The sequence below is a fragment of the Grus americana genome, chromosome 5 (assembly GCF_028858705.1).
Source record: "Grus americana isolate bGruAme1 chromosome 5, bGruAme1.mat, whole genome shotgun sequence".
NCBI lineage: Eukaryota > Metazoa > Chordata > Aves > Gruiformes > Gruidae > Grus > Grus americana.
This window is the reverse complement of record NC_072856.1, coordinates 61,177,584-61,195,327: the sequence shown is the minus strand read 5'-3', so window position 1 is coordinate 61,195,327 and position 17,744 is coordinate 61,177,584. Positions and strand designations below refer to the sequence as shown.

General features: G+C 45.1%; 1 protein-coding gene across 3 annotated transcripts in view; it reads right to left on the bottom strand.

The window, feature by feature from the left end:
- The window catches only part of CEP170B (centrosomal protein 170B), a 60,927-nt gene that overhangs the window by 16,584 nt on the left and 26,599 nt on the right, over positions 1 to 17,744 (bottom strand). For 2 of the 3 annotated variants that reach the window (XM_054827484.1, XM_054827485.1), the window contains exons 7-12: positions 15,335 to 15,436; positions 13,702 to 14,178; positions 9,770 to 10,533; positions 7,530 to 7,718; positions 7,239 to 7,335; positions 3,982 to 5,754 (exon numbers count right to left, since the gene is read on the bottom strand). In XM_054827484.1, coding sequence (XP_054683459.1) covers positions 3,982 to 5,754; positions 7,239 to 7,335; positions 7,530 to 7,718; positions 9,770 to 10,533; positions 13,702 to 14,178; positions 15,335 to 15,436 — 3,402 coding nt within the window. Of the gene's footprint in view, positions 1 to 3,981; positions 5,755 to 7,238; positions 7,336 to 7,529; positions 7,719 to 9,769; positions 10,534 to 11,393; positions 11,457 to 13,701; positions 14,179 to 15,334; positions 15,437 to 17,744 lie in introns of all 3 variants that reach the window. The other variant, XM_054827486.1, reaches the window with a different exon arrangement.

Genomic DNA, 17,744 nt, shown 5'->3' with positions numbered 1-17,744 from the left:
ACTTCATTCCCTTCCATCCTTCCCTCGAGAATGAAGTCCCACCAAACATGGAACCAGCTGAGTTATTTAAAATTACAACACCTAAAAGCTTCACTGTGTTACCAAGATTATCATAACGCTGAAACACTGCAAGCAAATTAAGCCAGCATCATAGATCATACAAATAAAAATAATGAATCTGGCATATAAGATGCAGGTAAAAACTATAGATAATTACTGTATAGTAAAAAAAGTATTCCTAGTATTCCTCAACTATGAGCTGTATAAAGCTCTTAGCTTAATATATATATACACACACAGAAAAAATAAATTTGTTCATATTCCATCAGTAGAGGTTTTGTTGGTTTGGTTTTTTTTTATACAGGTTTAGAATCAAGAGGTCACCCTGTCATTAACAGCAATTTTAAAATTAAGAGCCTGATTTTCCATCCCTGTATGCCAAGGGAAATCAAAATGAACTCCCTCAGTACCATTTAAATTACACTGAGTAAACACACTGTGTACACAGAGGAGCAGGGAAGACAGGCCCTTAGCTTTCAGAATTGGTAATCTGGATTATTCTGAAGTTATCTGTGTTTCACATAAAGTTACTTCAGATGGCCTGACAATCTACTGGCATTTCTTGTCTCATGGCCAGATAGTTCACTCTGTTCCTCTGTTAGCGAGATTAACTTTTTCTCACTGAGAGAGCTGGAAACTATTGTGGTTAGCTAAACACTTCAAGAAATCCTTCAATAAATCAGCCACATCTGCCTTCTTACTCCCAAGGCTTGACCCTCAATGCTTTCAAGGGTTATTGTATCATGCTAAAAATGTCTTGATGGCACAGTGCAAGAGTTCGGTTTATCAACACTTCACTTTTGTTCCAGGAACAGGGTGCTAGGTGTTGATTCACTAGATCTATAATAGCATTAGTACAGGAACATGCATCACACACTTGGTACAGCACGATGAAGCATGAAATACACTAGTATACTTAGAGCTTGTATAAGGTCCACAATCCTATCAAGGAATTAGAAGGTTAGTATTTTAAGAGCAACTAATTCAGAGAAAGGATTAGCATCATCTGCTGCAACTATGCACAAGGAAGGGTGTTAGCATGCTGCTACAGAGCTCTGGAAATCAAAAACCAATTCATTTAAACCAAGAACTGGCCAACACTTATCACTTTTCTCCAAATGATTTGAAGTCTGTGGTCCAAGGGCAGAGGGAGTGCAAAGAGTGCCTCCTGTTTGGAAAACTCTGACCACGTTATTTCGCTTCAAATTTGTTATTGTTTAACAAGAAGTCATTAATAGCATCATCTCAAAAAAGGCAAGAGAAGAGACTGTACATTCTCTTTTAGCTTATTCACATTGATTTACATGCATATACAAATGTGTAAGAAAAAAATCATTAAAAGGGAAGCTGTATGCACTAAAACAATCCAAATCAAAATAAGCAGCGAATAACATTTTTAGCATGCAATAAAAATGAATACTGCAAGAAGAATAATTACTTCAACTGTATGAAAATACACAAAAAGCACACATCCAGAACTCTAAGACACCTTACAAAACCACAGATCTGCTGAAAATAGCATCCCTCTCAAGATGCCTGAGAAACCCAGCCAAAGGGGTTCTTGCTTTACCTCCCCCGTCATTCCTAAAAACCTAAGCAAACAGAACTACTTTGCTACATCCACGGTAGGTTAAGGGACTACAGGCACAGACCAGGACTTAGACCAAAGGTGTCAGGGACAGTGTCCGATTACCAGTTACCACCTTAGAGTTGTCATCTGCATTGTCCCCACCTCTTAATGAAACGTTGATTTCAATATGATAAACTGAAGTACTGAGGGAGCTGGTGGAAGAGCTCACCAAGCCACTTTCCATCATTTATCAGCAGTCCTGGCTAACTGGAGAGGTCCTGCTTGACTGGAGGTTAGCCAATGTGATGCTCATCCACAAGAAGGACCGGAAGGAGGATCCAGGGAACCACAGGCCTGTCAGTCTGACCTCGGTGTGGGGAAAGTATGGAGCAGATCATCTCGAGTGCCATCACACGGCACGTACAGGACAACCAGGTGATCAGGCCTTTATGAAAGGCAGGTCCTACTTGACTAACCTCATTTCCTTCTATGACAAGGTGACCCAGTTAGTGGATGAAGGAAAGGCTGTGGATGTTGTATACCTAGACTTTAGTAAAGACTTTGACACCTTTTCTCACAGCATCCTCCTGGAGAAACTAGCTGCTCATGGCTTGGACAGGCATACTCTTCGCTGGGTAAAAAAAACGGCTGGATGGCCAGGCCCAAAGAGTTGTGGTGAACGGAGTTAAATCCGGTCGGCAGCCAGTCACAAGTGGTGTTCCCCAGGGCTCAGTACTGGGGCCAGCTCTCTTTAATATCTTTATCAATGATCTGGATGAGGGGATTGAGAGCACCCTCAGTCAGTTTGCCGATGACACCAAGTTGTGCGGGAGTGTTGATCTGCTGGAGGGTAGGAAGGCCCTACAGAGGGATCTGGACAGGCTGGATCAATGGGCCAAGGCCAACTGCATCAGGTGCAACAAGGCTCAGTGCTGGGTCCTGCACTTGGGTCACAACACCACCAGGTAACGCTACAGGCTGGAAAGCTGCCCAGCGGAAAAGGACCTGGGGGTGTTGGTCGACAGCCAGCTGAATATGAGCCAGCAGTGTGCCCAGGTGGCCAAGAAGGCCAACAGCATCCTGGCTTGTATCAGAAACAGCGTGGCCAGCAGGACTAGGGAAGTGATTGTCCCCCTGTACGCGGCACTGGTGAGGCTGCACCTTGAGTGCTGTGTTCAGTTTTGGGCCCCTCACTACAAGACAGACATGGAGGTGCTGGAGTGTGTCCAGAGAAGAGCAACGAAGCTGGTGAAGGGTCTAGAGCACAAGTCTGATGAGGAGCGGCTGAGGGAACTGGGATTGTTTAGCCTGGAGAAAAGGAGGCTGAGGGGAGACCTTATTGCTCTCTACAACTACTTGAAAAGAGGTTGTAGCCAGGTAGGTGTTGGTCTCTTCTCCCAAGTGACAAGTGATAGGACAAAAGGAAATGGCCTCAAGTTGTGCCAGGGGAGGTTTAGATTGGGTATTAGGAAAACTTTCTTCACCAAGAGGGTTGTCAAGCACTGGAACAGGCTGCCCAGGGAAGTGGTTGAGTCACCTTCCCTGAAGGTATTTAAAAGATGTGTAGATGTGGTTTAGTGGTGGACTTGGCAGTGCTAGGTCAACAATTGGACTTGATGGTCTTAAAGGTCTTTTCCAACCTAAACGATTCTATGATTCTATGATAGCTCCAAACCTCCGCCTCCTGGGAAAGACAACTGTGCACCTGCCTTCCCTATGGCAAAAGTGAATGAAGACACATAGTAGTGGGAATCTTTCAGGGCAATCAACACATAGCGTCCACCTCCACATTTGCATTTACAGGAAGAACAAGGGAACAGCCTTCACAACATAGGGACATTTATTTCTTGCTCTCCTGTTTCAGATGCCTTCAAACCTGACACCTTGGACACCAGCTGTCATCAACACCATTATAAGCTTTCTTGGAGCAAACTTTGAATCTTAGAAGTCAAAGAAAAACAGAACAGAATTCCTTGTAGCACTGGAAAGGCATTAAATTCTACCTTTTTACCAGAAAAATAGCTAACATGTTCCTGTCAAAGGGCAACTGGTTGTTCAAAAACCAAAAATCACTGGGGGGGGGGGGGGGGGGGGGGGGGGGGAGGAAGAACAATAGCTATTTACAATATCCTCACAGACAACACCACAATAATATCTCACTGGGTATGAGAGATGCTCTGCTGTCTCCAAACCCACAGGAAATCTCAACCTCCGTACTGCTCGTTAGTGCAGACTTTTGTACTCACCAATGCAGCACTCGTATTACTGAGATACCAATCCTTAGCAACCACGTGCAGCCTATAAATCAGAAAGAGGGCAGTAGGAGAGAAACATAAAGCACGAGCACTTACTGGACGAAGAGGAATACTTGACACTGCTTGAACGGGTCCTGCTGAAAGGCTGCTTCGCGGAGGCAGTGGCTGCTGTTTTCCTCGCTGCGGCTCTAACCTCGGAAACACCTGTCTTCCGATAGGTCTCCACGCTCCGGCCCGAAAATCCCGTTCTCGACTGCGCTGTCTCAGAGTCACTGGGCACTGTAAATGAACCTGCCCGTTTCCTTGGCATGGCGAGGATGTCCAGCCGGGAGAGCTTCTTTGTCTCCGTGGACTGCTTAGGGCCTGGAGCAGTGGCTTCAGGGTTGGAGGCCGTTTTGTCCGCATCAACACATTCGTTGTCTGAAGCATCTCCCAGCCGGGCACGACGTAGCTTTGAGGCCCTCGTGGGCCGTGGGGTGGATAAACTGTTGGAGCGGGTGAGAACTTGCTGGATTTTCTGCACATTTGAGGTTGTTTTGCTGTGGTCCTCCTTGGTGGCCTGAGTAAAAGGTTTCCTTCTGGGAACCGGCCGTGTTACAGAGTGCTCGTGGTCAGACACGACTGCATCAGGGACCGGTGAGTAGGGCAGGCTTGAGCTTCTCTCATCATCTGTGAAGTCAAGCGACCCTCGAGCCCCAGCGCTCCGCTTCATCTGGAAGCGTTTGGCAGCCTCTGCACGGTTTGATGCCTCTGGCGCTTGTGTTTTCCGCTTCTCCGTCAGCCTGTCCCGAGCACTGGGCTGCCCGCACTGGTCCTGGATGGATGGCGTGGAGGAAGATTTCTCCTTCTGCAAGCTCGTCACTGCTTTGCGTTTTGGGGCGCTCGTTGGGACATTCTTGCCACTCACTAAGCTGACAGTGCTAGCGGTGTCCACGTCTGAGTCCCCTGACAAGGAGTCCTCCAGCTGACCAGCAGTTTCCGAGGGCTCCAGCTGTTGGTTTTGACCAAGTAATTTGGCTTCCAATGCTGCCAAAGCAGTTTCAGTGTCCTTAAGGAGAAGATGAGTCTCCTGACCAAAGTCCATACGGGTTGACCGAACAGCCTCTAAATCTTTAAGCAGAGGGTGACTTGAAATATGTGGGAGTTTATTTTGAGGAACACCACCGCTTGATTTATCTTTGGTAAAACTTTCCTGTCTAACAAAAGATGATGTTTCCTTTCCTGACATGTTTTCCTGATCTTGAGGAAGACTCTGGTGAAGGGAAATAACCACTTTTCCTGATGCATTAATGTAAGCGCTAACATCTTTGACCGGTGGTTTTCCCGGAACTGGTGTGCCAGCAGACTTGAAGGGAAACTCCTGATCCTTGCTGTCTTTGTCTGCTCGAGCATGGGACACGCTCAGAGAGAGCTTTGAGGGAATCCCCGCATCACTGCTATCATCACCAATGTAGAACGAAGTAGAAACTGGCTCACTTACAGCTCTCACGTTTGAGACCCGGGAGGCTCCTGGCTGTCGGCTCTCTGATTTTGTTTCTTCCCCCATCTGCTCCAGCATTTTATTGTTCTCTTTATATTTCTTGCCTTTTTCCGTGCTGAAGCCATCATCAGATCTGCTGGCATCGCTAAGGCTATCTGGATCCAAGTCCTCTTGGATGAAGAGGCGGCTGCTGGGATCGCTATAGGCTTCCACGCAGTGGTCCTTCACGATGGTTCTCTTGGTAACCTCAGAATAGGACTCCTGACAGACCAGGACTGTGGGCGTGGGGCTGTCTGATTTATCACTTGGTGGGAGCTGGGGAAGAAGGCGCCTTGTTCTCAAGGGCACAGCATTTTCTTGTTCCCCGGGTTTTGGGGCTACACTGCTTTCTGAAGAGAGTTAAGTGGACAAGAATCAACTGTTGTACAACTATACCACTTGTTTATTTAGGAAGAGCCTGATCCTGCAAAGCGCAAGTCCACAAAAGCACTCACAAGTTACGTGCTTAGAACTAAGCTTTTATGTAATATGAACACTAATAGGCCCTGCCTCCTGCTCAGTCCCTCAGGTTTATCAGTACAGACACTTAAGTAAGTAAGTACAGACACTTAAGTAAGTAAAATTGTACTTCATTCCTTTGCTGGATCAGAGTGCTCAACACCTTCCCTGTCTCCAGGTAGGATTTCAGATTCATTCTCCCATAATACACCTCTCAGTACAAGCACATACTTCAGAGGGTAACAGCATTGCTGGCATCAATCTACCATAAATCAGGCCATGGGAAGGAGATGAAAAGCAATCAGACAAATCACTGCAGAGATGCAGAGTTTTAAGTGCCATTCTACACAACATAGCTCATTTGACTAAATAGACGGTGTTTTTCACAGTACAAGTTCTCATATGATCATATCCCACAGCAAAGTCTCAGGAGAAAGACCCTGTAACAATGAGGAGGCTCTGAATTAGAGCTCACCGCCCCAGCGTGGGTAGGCTTATCAGTACAGACACACTTCATAGAAAGAGCGCTTTTATTTCACCCACGCTGCTGGCCAGGACTTCATATCTGATACCGCCTTTAAATACCTGGATAACTGGTTATTTGACTATGGTAATATTTCAAACGCTCCGGGAGTCAGGTTCTCACACAGTGTGAAAACAGTGGCAATGACTTCCAAAACAAAGGTTTCTTCTAATCTTTAGTGAATCTGTCTGTAGCTGCCGATGGCATGAAGATAACGACAAATATTTCCAACAAAAAAAGCTGAAAACGTTTACAAAAGCCAACAAAGCACTCTTCTCCCTTTCTCACATACAGGACCACAGGGTCTGCAAGCTGTCTTCCCAGTTACGATGGGAGCATGATCTCCTCCCGCTCCTCCCCTCCATACGCAGTTTTCTACACTGATCTCCACGCTTCAAACCTGCCACCTGACAGCACACCCCAGAACAGCCTAAAATTCTCAGCACAGCCAGACACAGGAGAAGCACACAAAAAAGCCCAAGTCAGCAATTAAGTCCAAGGCAACTTGCAGAGGGCTTTAATCTGGCATCATAAGGCAGTCTAAAGAATCACTACTCGGGGCTAGTTAACACCCAATGCCCTTACGATCTTTCTCCTTCCCAGGTGCCCTTTAGTCATGTCAAATGTAACATTTAAGAACTTCTTGGATGACTCTGAAATGCAAACCAGAAGCTCTCTCCATCTTTACTCCACTGGGAGTAGATTCACTCTGTCCTTCCCATCGCCAAACGCATTAGCTAAACCAGAAAATAAGCCACAGCCAGACGCACAGAACCCCTCAATTCCTGCTTTTCATATCATCCTGGCTTAGATTCAGACACTTTCAAAAAGTAATGTCAGGATGAGACTTACCTGCACCTCCATCACCCTGCCCAGAGTCAGAGTAACTGTCCGCAAGGCTTGCCCACCTAGACACCCACTTCTGACTCCCTTGAGACGCCGCAGACACCTACAACAAGGTGGGGAAGGCAGTTTCAGAAAGACAGCTTGTAAACCAAATCCTAGCCACAAAATCTCTCCTCTCATACACATATCACTCAGTCTCCTCAAAATGGAAATCAATCTACGCATGACATTTCCATCCAGACAGAAAACCCATCTACACCTCCACCATCCCAGCAAATCCACCTGGACTGCTCATACCTGTGCATCAGCCTGAGACCCACTCACAGCTTTTGAGGCAAATGCCTGGAGCAAGGGTGACTTCTGACTAGTGCCATTTTCACTGATTAGATGCTGATGAGAACCGGAGTCGTCTTTTTCACCTTTAATTATTGGTCTAAATGCTGAAGAGATTCTGGAAAATTCAGGCGACTCAAGTACACCAAAAACCTGGAAAGGTGTTTGCATGGGAAAGATTAAAAACCAAGAAAACAGGAAAATAGTAGCCCAAAATCCAAATCCATGAAGTATTAGTCACACACAAACTATGATCCCAAAAGGGCCAGAAACACTTGCCAACGCTTCCATACAAACTAAATCATCTTTTTCTCTACTCCACAGCAGCAGCTTTAAATACACTTACTCATAGAATCCCACTCACACCCACCTTTTCTCTCACCCTCATTATTTCAGTGTGTTGCCTTTAACAGTAGTAACTTCCACTGAAAAGGAGTCCCTTTTCAGCCCTGAGAAATTTAGGATGAGTGTCAGGAAAGATATTTACCAGCTAATTCACAGAGAATTAGAAAAAGCTGGGAAAGCTCCATCTTTCATAGACTGTAGCATTGAGTGGGCTGAGCAAAGCTGCCTTGCTCTACCATGTGAGGACCTGAGAAAGGATGCACCTCAGAGATGGGTGAGTGTTTGGGCTAGCTGGCCAGATTCCCTGTGGAGATAAACAGGTTTTTGCAGGGAGGTGACAAGGATCCATGCCTCCGAAGGGCTTGTTTCTCTTCCCTGACTACAAGTAGTTCAGAGGAAGATGTCACCATGGATGGTACCTAGGCTGGGCATAAAGTTCTCCACTCTCACCTCTATTAAAAAAAAGTGTGCCCTCAATGGTGGGGGATTAAAAAGCAGAGTCACCTCAAAACCTCAGCAAGTCCAAAATTCCTATCATCTTTCTTCCTGGACAGAAACACTGAGATCCAGTTATTAGTTGTTTCCCAAGTGGCGGGTCTGCACTGCACCAAGTCTACAGCAGCGTCAGAAGCAGAACTTGGCCAGCTTGCCTGCCCAAGTCACACAGCTGCCAAGACTACTTCCCAGAAATAATTTGTATTTTTGTGGCCTTTTTCCTCATATTTCCTCACCAGAACAATTAACCATCTAATGTCCGGACTAGGGCCTTGTTGTGGCTTAAACACCCTGCCCTGAAAGCTTCTGATCACATTTCAAACAAGATGTAAGGAACAAGTGTAATAAATAAAAGAGGGAAGCTAGATCCAGGCTCACAGAACACTGCATACAAAACTCTAAAGCCAGGTTCAATTAAGGCTTCCTCTAAACCTCACCATCCTCCTGCCTACACTTCACTAAATCTTCATAGCAACTTCCCAGTTTTGTTTTCATAATAGACCACAGATGAAAGTTAAACCTGAAAATCAGCCAAACTTTGGTTTACCCTACAGCTCCTTAGTTGGGTGGGGTTTTTTTAAGCCTCTCCCTCATCTCTGGGGTTTTGTTTTTAGGCTATCATTCACTTTGCAAAATCCAAACAAGTATAGATCCATCTAGGATTGCCTCTGCCCTAGACCACACCCTTCGCTATCTCAACTAGCTGCCACTTGCTCTGCCAACAAGCACTCCCTTTCTAACCAGGCACAGCCAAATACAGAACCGCCCATCACTAAGGCTTGTGATGGATCAAGAGCACCAGCCCCTGGCCTGCATTTCCTTTGGCCTACCACGGGATGCTGCATCTGTGATGGGCTGCAGCTCCCATACTCATAGTAACAGCGGGCGGGAGGTGACACTGTGCCAAGGCAGAGGCTTGGGAGCAGTCCTAGAGACCAGAGCTGCTCCCAGCTATGGCTCTCAGCAGGATCAGCCTGATCTTTATTCTGTTGTTGCCTTTCCCCTAAACAGATGGCAAGCCCACTCTGGCACTTTTGCCTCCAAATCCCATTTTGGAAGCAAGGCAGCTCTTTGCTGTGGGCTTACCCTGCCTCCTTGCACTCCATTTTTTGTTTGTTTGTAACTTCGTTGGGTTTAGGGGTTTTTTTTAAAAGACTAGTCTCTCAGTTTGTTGGGGCCTATCCTTAATACAGGTCACCCAGGACGATTTCCCACCCCAATCCATAAACCCCGCTACACCCAATTCAAAAGGGAGCAGTCCTTCATAGCAGCAGCTAATGAAGTTAGACCCTCCAGCACAAAGTGTGGAAGCCCAGGCCTTCAGCCCTCAGCTCACTGGCCAAGCATAGAAAACCAGCATTTACCTGATCTATCATTTTTCGCGCTTCCTCCACCTCTTTATCCTGCGACTCCGTCTCAATGGTGTATGTGCCTGTCTCGCTCACGCTGTCTTCCTCATCATTCCTTCTGCCCTGGGCAGACTTTACCTCTGGAGGTGGAGCAGAGGCAGACTCTGGTTCTGACAATATAACCACACGTGGAGCTACCGGCATGGGCAGAGGTGCCAGTTTCTCAGCGCTTGGCTTCCCAGACTGAGCAGTCTCCCGCAAGTACTCAGCCATAAAATCCTGAGCCATTTTAGACTTCCTTCCAACACTCCCATAAGTTTTGGCTGATGCTCTGGAAGCAGAGGAGGACGAAGAGTTGATCCGATCCTCCGTCTTCTCCCTCTTGAAGGAGCTAGTTCTTTGGGTCCCAGAGGAGCTGTTACTGGGTTTGCCTGCCTGGGCCCCAAGGTGGGATGGCGGTACCGCATTTCCCGGCTTCTCTGCTGGCAACGCGTTCTTGCGCTTTTCGACCTTGGTCTTCAGCCCCGGATCGGTGTCGCTCTGGGAGGAGTGAGCACTGTGCGTGAAGGACTGTGACCGCTTCTTCCGTGGCGTGTCCTCGAAGAACTCAATAACGAAGGCCTGCTTGTTGTGCAGCATCTCGTGGGGATCGCGCCTCATCTGGCGCTGCAGCCTGGTTTGCTCCGTTGCGCGTTCACTGCCTGTTGTTGTCTCCTTCTCTGCCTTAGGTGCCACAGGGTCTTCAGAGTCGCTCTGCGTCCCGTCCTCGTGCCTATTGCCTGGAAACAAGGTATGTAGATTTGACTTTTGTATTCTTATTTACTGTGGCCCTGTCATTACCTCCTAGTTGAAATTTCTCATTTCAGTTAAAAGAAAAAAATCCTATAGGATTAAACAACTCCAAAGACATCTGCTGTGGTACAGGGACTGCATCCCATCAGAGGATATAAAAGAGAAGGCAACTGTCTCCTGACGCCACTTTTCACAACTGGTTGGCTGTTAAGTTTTTAAAAAAACAATTCGAGAAATCATTTTAACCCCAAGGGTTTCTGATTTTGTAAAGCTGATTGGTTTAGATACCTTACATTTTGTTTGTTTCTTTTTTCCTTTTAAATAAAAAAGATGACATTATTTTGCTGTTCTGCCCAATTACTGTAGTCCAAGATCACCTCATTAAATTCCCTGTGTTACAGAGCAGAAATGTCTCTGCAGGATCAGTAAATAAACCCCACACATTGCATCCCATGAAACCAAATCCCCACAATGAAAGACCGGATCAGTGCACTACAAGTGCATGCACCCCTGAGCACCCACATCACCCCCACTACAAGGGGGAAATAAACCAGAGGCTAACATGAAAGTGAATTTGTAGGATTCTTTACTTTTCCTGAAGATTTAAGAATTGCACCATGACACCCCCATGGATTACACCATCCTATCACCAGCCAAGCAAAGGTTAAATCATTACTAAGAGTTCACTAAGCTTAAGTAAGTCTACAATTATTTTCACTTATGTTAGCAACAACCATTTTTACAACCTTCTCTTTGTATCAGTGATGCTCTGCCCCCCAGTGCCTTAGTTCAGGACTCTCAGAAAGTAAGTTAAACAAAAAGTTAAAAGTAAAACAAAAAAACAAACCTTTTTTTGGAGAAGGAAACAGGTGTGAAGGCACACAACACGATTCAGTCAACGACCAGGAACCTGTCATCGGGAGAACGGGGAAAGAGGTCTCTGCGCTCTAGACTGTAATATTCAGCAAGATATACTGGCTAAAATACCACGTGTTTGAAAGGAAAACTGCTCAAACCTACTTTGCAAGTTCTCCAGACACATGGGTGAAGACCATTTATTACCTCGAGTTAGCTGTGAAAGATTAGAATTTAATACAAGATCCATTCAACCCAGGAGTCAGTCCTCTGAAGAGTTTCCTAACACCCTCATGAAGGAAGCCAGCACACTTTGCATTGTACCCTGAGGGCTGATAAGCTTCGTCCTTGGAAGGGAAAGTTCTTAAATTAAAGGGTCTTGGCTAAGAACTCTACTGAATGCAAAACCGTGAGGACACAAGGAAAAACACCCACTGTGCCCATGGATGCCCCATGCACATCCCCTCAAGCTGCTAAGACCTGAACTCTCCAGTCTTGATATCAGGCTTTACGTTCACCACATTGTTCCTGAAAGTGAACAAATGCTGCTAATGAATCCTGACGGTGGGCGTCTGATCCTGAAGACCCAAACCTGGTAGGCAGCCAGCGGTAGCCTCCAAGACATCTTCAGAATTAGCCCTGCCTGAAGAACACGTTACACAGCTATCGCAGATAAATGACACCCTGTCTTCTGCCAAAACAGAGGTGGATAAACTCCTCAGGCCACCAACACTGTATGTTTTAATCAAATGTCCAAAGAGTTGATTTCTTGATATGCAAATTATGCATTAAATTACCTCAGCTTTTTTCCTGGGCCATATGGACTGTAAAGAGGCAAGTGCAGTCAGTCTAGCATTCCTGTGTATCACTCAGGAAAATCCTAGGATGAGCAGCAGCTGCCTAACTCTCTTGTTTTCTCCATGAGGAAAGAGCAAAACTACTGAAGCGCACTTCTATCCTCGACAATGTTCTCCAGCAAGTCAACAAAATCCAGTATCACAATAGCAAAAAAAATCCCAACCTAAGCCCCAAAACCCTCCATCAAACAGTCACAGTAGACTGAAAATAAGACCCTAAATAATAAGGTGGGGCACCTCAACACTGTCCCTTATTGAGAAGGACTAGAAACAAGCCATGACAACAAAATAGTTCAATCTCCATCCCTTGTCAAACCCCAGGGCTGGATACGTGACACCTTTTTCACCATAGGGCCTTCTCAAAAAACTGTACACCAAACAGCAAGTTGGAGGTGTAATGGGTAAAACTCTTCATATTGGAGAAGAGGTCTTCATATTGGAGAGGAAGGGTTTTGTTAACAAGGAGGAAGCAAATATGCCTTTAAGGGAAAACAAGGTATTGCTCTCTTAAGAAGGACCTCAAGCACTAGTAGGTCTGGTAACCTTCAACATGACTTCATCAGTTAAAGCTGCAGTTCAAAACAGTAGCTTTTCCAGAGGCCTGCAAGGCAGTGAGAGGCAGTGAGAATGCAGGAATCTCTGGTCTTCTCCTAGCTGTTCAGTGCATGGTCCAAGAGAGACATCCAAGCAAGCCCAAATCTTGCAAAATATATTCAAAGTTGCATGAGAATCATGTGAGTCACACCAGCTGCACTAAGAACTGGGCTCCAAACTACACTTCAGACCTTTGAAAATCCCCAAAGAATTCCTCATAGTGACACACTTAACAGGACACAGGTCCATGAAACCTGAAGTTTCTGAACAGAGCAGGATTTCAGAGAAGCTTTAGTTTAAGAGAAGAAACCTTCTTCTACAAGCACAATTTTGTCCATTGGTGATCCTGCATATCTCAATTCTATCACCAGCTTCCATGTTAGGACCTCTGGTCATTACAGCCATCAGGATGATCACCCTTAGCCTCTTCTGGACTAGAGCTAAAATAAAAAGTCACGCCTTCAGCTAGGAGAAGCAAAGAGAAGAAAATCTACTGAAATATCTGTTTACCAGCCTGCCTGACCACATGGAAATTATTTTAGACATTTAAAAATCAAAATCCTTTTTTCAATCACAGTTACTGCTGAGCTGGCATTATAGATGTAGAGGAACCAGATTAGAGTGTCCCCAGGCCAGCATCACACATGACTTCAGGGCCAGGTGAAGAGCCTGCTAGCCAAATTCAAAACCATTAACAGTCATTAAAGAAATATTCTTCATCTTGCAAATATGGAGCAGAGATAATTAAGTCCAGTTCTCCTTGACAGGAGAAGGGTTTTCTCCCTTTATTATGCTGCATTTGCATGGCCAACAGAGAAACTATGTCCACAAGACAAGACATTCACTCACCTTTAAGCGTCCTCACATGAACCGGCAGGTCACTCTTTGTACTGTACACATCGTCTCCCGGAGACTGTCGTCTCATCAAGCTTGGGTCATTCTGGACAAGCCAGTCAGCCACTTTGCTCTCCGCTGACATCACTTCTGTATGAGCTGGCTCCTTACTATATGGTCTTCTCTGTCTGAGCGAAAATTTAGTTACATGGTCTTTTATCTTTATTTTACCAGGGGTACCATCGTCAAATTCAATGGTGAAAGAGGCATGACTCTGTACAACGGGGGCTACTACAGCATCAACATCCTTTGTTGGGATCTCATGGACCTGTGTTTCTGGAGATTTTGATGGCTGCTGAAATTCTTTAGTTGGAATCTCAAAGTAACTTGGCTCTCTCCGGAAGGAAAACACAGACTGTTCTTGGGCATCTCTATAAGCAGAAATATTACCATTCAGTTCCTCTTCATGTTGGGTTATCTCTTTTGATCTTTCTACAAAAGGGGAAAAAAAAAAAAGCAAGAAAACCTTAAATTCACAAACATTAGCTGAAATTAATTAAAGAAAAAATACAAGTTTTGTTTTAGATAGCTTTGTACTCTGGCCTCATCACTGAAATTGGTGCTTACTGCACTGCTGCAGTCTGACTAACATTTGTTATATTCACTTTGCCCTTTCTTCCATTGCTCCCCAAAGAGAGAGCTGAGCAGACACACATGCACAATGGTGTATGTTTTGGCAGAACCTATGCGTTTGGTGGTATTTCAACACTTCTGTATGCATGGGCTGATGTGGAAGGAAGATGTCCTGTTTCACTTTGCTGAATTCACTTACATGCACACCTATGCAACTTTCTACAGTTCAAAGGAAAAGCTTGAGCGTGCAAAGCTAATCACAGGTATGTTTTTGCTGGATCAACACCTAATTCTGTAACATCACTGGGGGATAAACCCACATTTTTTCAGTAGTACCCAACCTTCTTGGCTAGAGGGTCACTTAGTTTAATTCAACTTCTTAGGAGGGCTGCTAATCACAACCTCTCTCTGCTAGAGAAGAGATACACCGCACATGCATTGAAATAAACTTCTTCGTGCAGTAAAGCATATGCTTGATAGAAACATCAGGGTTACTGTACAAGTGAAAAAAGATGCATCTTCCACGCATACAGATTCATAACAACAGGAGTGGTAAGACTAAATGGCTTCCAAGGATGATGAGGTGAGAAACAGATTGCTTCCACATCAATCAAATTCAGTCAATGCATCATCTCTTAAAGTGCCTCTTAGTTAGGAAGCTCCTGGGAGACACAGTGGATGGTTTATTCAGGTGGGCTACACACGATCACAGATATAGCACTGTTGTTTAATTAGGTCTCAAACAAGCTTAGTGAGGCCTTTCTCATCCATACTGAATTACTCCACAACTGCTGTTTCTAATGTTCAAATATTTTAGGTGAAACACTTTAATCTTCCCTTATTCTGGTTTCAGCAGCAGCAACCTACACATAGGAACATGCAAGTACGAGCACAGAAAGTGGTAAATAAAGCCTTGAAGCAGGATGGCTTCACACAATAAAGATCAAAAGCGTGCAGAAATTTTGTCCGTCCGTCCGTCCCCCCATCTTCTCCCACCCCAAATCACCTCTATTACCTGAGTAATGTTCCTCTTGCCTTCTGTCCTCCTTGTTATTTGCATCATCTTCCCCCCACCAGGAGGGCTGCCCATAAAGAGGGGTGCGGTAAGTACTGGTTTCTAGGAAGAGGATAAGCAAATACTTTTAACACAGAAAATATCAATTTCCCAGGTTCACAGAAGTCAACCACATGCCAAAAAGGGAAAAACAGCAGGGTCAGATGAGATCATGTACCTGTTACAATGCCATTATTAACAATGGCAAATTATACACAATAATGAGTATGTTCAGGCTTTTCTTTATTTCCCCATTTTGTCTTTTTTACATTCTGCTGCATGATGCCGACTCCACCTCCCTTTGCTGTCTTTCATAACTGCGCCTCCCAAATACTGGCTTTTCTCCCTCTCTAGCCTCATTATTCACAGGAAACGGAAGATGTTTGGCAGGACAGACTGCAAAACACCAACCACAAAATTGTCTGCAACTCATCTGCAATTCAGGTGAAACTCAGACTTTTGTCCTGATCCTAACAAGGAAGACTGTGGCTCTGCCCTTTCTTGCCCCACCACGTACTCGGATGTTGTGAGCAATTTTTTTCCAACTCTTCACCACTCCCACTCTAAGTGGCACACATCCCACAACAGGAAATTCTTGAAGCGTTACAAATTTAGGGAAAATTATAAAACCATCTCCTTACACATACATAAAGAAGTAAACTCTTGCTCTCAAAAGCTCAAACTAAATCAAGTAGATTCCAGAGTCACTGCAGGACTTCTCATGGAGAAGCTTCCCCTAGAAGAGCCAGACTTTTATCATTTTCTCAGCTCAAAGAGCACTCACTGAAAGATCAAGGCTTCATTGCAACAACAGGCACCCAAAGGAGCCGATCCACTGCTTCTTGTTTTGTCTCCCACAAAACAAGATTATGTTTTGGCACTGCCTTGGGCTGCTGCTGTTTATGCAACAAGCAGAAAGAATACACCTCAATTTACCTGTGGTATAGTTATTATTATGTTTTTATAATAGTTTTAGAGAAGCAAATAAAGTAGCTTTTGTTCTTTCATCTAGAGGTGATAGACACAAGGATAGGTAAGGGGCTGAGGTTAAGCTCCAGCTTTGTTAGCTGCTTCTGCCTCTACCCTTAACAGCCATCAGCACACACCTTAATGATCACGTCCTAAACCCAGGCTCTAGCTACAGAGCCATAGTCGGGCTTCTACTGCCAGCTGCTGCTCGCTCAGCTTGTGGTTTTAAAACCACACACTGCTCTGTATAAAGCAGCCCTCAAACAGCCCTGCAATTTTGCATTCCCTACTTTAATAGGGACATGACAGAAAGTAGTCATTAGCATAAAGGAAGCAGGAGAGGAAGGGGAATTAAATAATTCAAAGAAAAAGAGAAGGCTGATTTTATGCTGCTGTTTCTAAAGCTGCACAGACCCAATGGCCACTACTTCAGATGTGTTTTTTTCTAGAATAGTTCCAGAGATATATAAGCTCATACATTGACAGTCCACAGGCAAAAATTTTGCTTTACAGATGCAGCCCACAGGCCCTTTTCAAGAGATCTTCTTCGTGTTTCAAAATTAACCATGCTGCCTCCCTTCACACTAAGGATCAAAAGAGGCTGAAAGTATTACTCTCCTCTCTGCCTAGAGTGCGTGGAAGATAAACTGTGTTCCCATTATGTAGGCGGCCTTTGAAAGTTCAAAGGAGGAAGCATTTCTCACCATGAATAAATTGGAATTGCCAAGCAATACATTTCATAACTGAAGATGGGTAAACCACTCAAGGGAAAGGGGAAGGACAAAAAAAAAAAAACAAAGGAAAAAAAACCCTCTATTCACAAGCTTGTCAACGAACAGAGGCACTCAAATGTAGGGTTTGGTCTCTGCTAGACTGAGACCTTCTGTCACACAGCCTAGCAGAAACCTACCACCCTCTCTTCGTGCCGTGACTTGTCCACTAGACCCCCACCTCAACCACGCAGGATCTGCTCTACCCATGTCAGGCACTTCTTTGGGGCACACACTGCAAATGGCAGAAGTGAGCTAAGAGAACTCACATCCATCTTGCAGGACAGACTTCTTCCCAGCAGCTGCTCCAGCCCCAAGATCTGTGTCCCACCTGCCTACAGGACACAGGAGCTACTGCCTTTGTCCCCCAGGAGCTTTTCTACTACAGGAAAAAGGCAGCAAGGGGAGCAGGTCAACCTTGGTCAGACTTTTCTGCTGATGGGGAAGTTTGGGATTGCAAGGAAAGCTGAAGGAAAAAGAGGATTTATAAAGAATAATGAGGCAGCTCCTCTGCCTTCTCAAATTTCCCCCTCTACCCTAATGAGCCCTAATAGGTGCTAGGAAATCCCCCAAATTACCCCTCTGACAAAAGCTAGCACAAAGCCAAACCGCAGGGTACATGAAGGAGCACC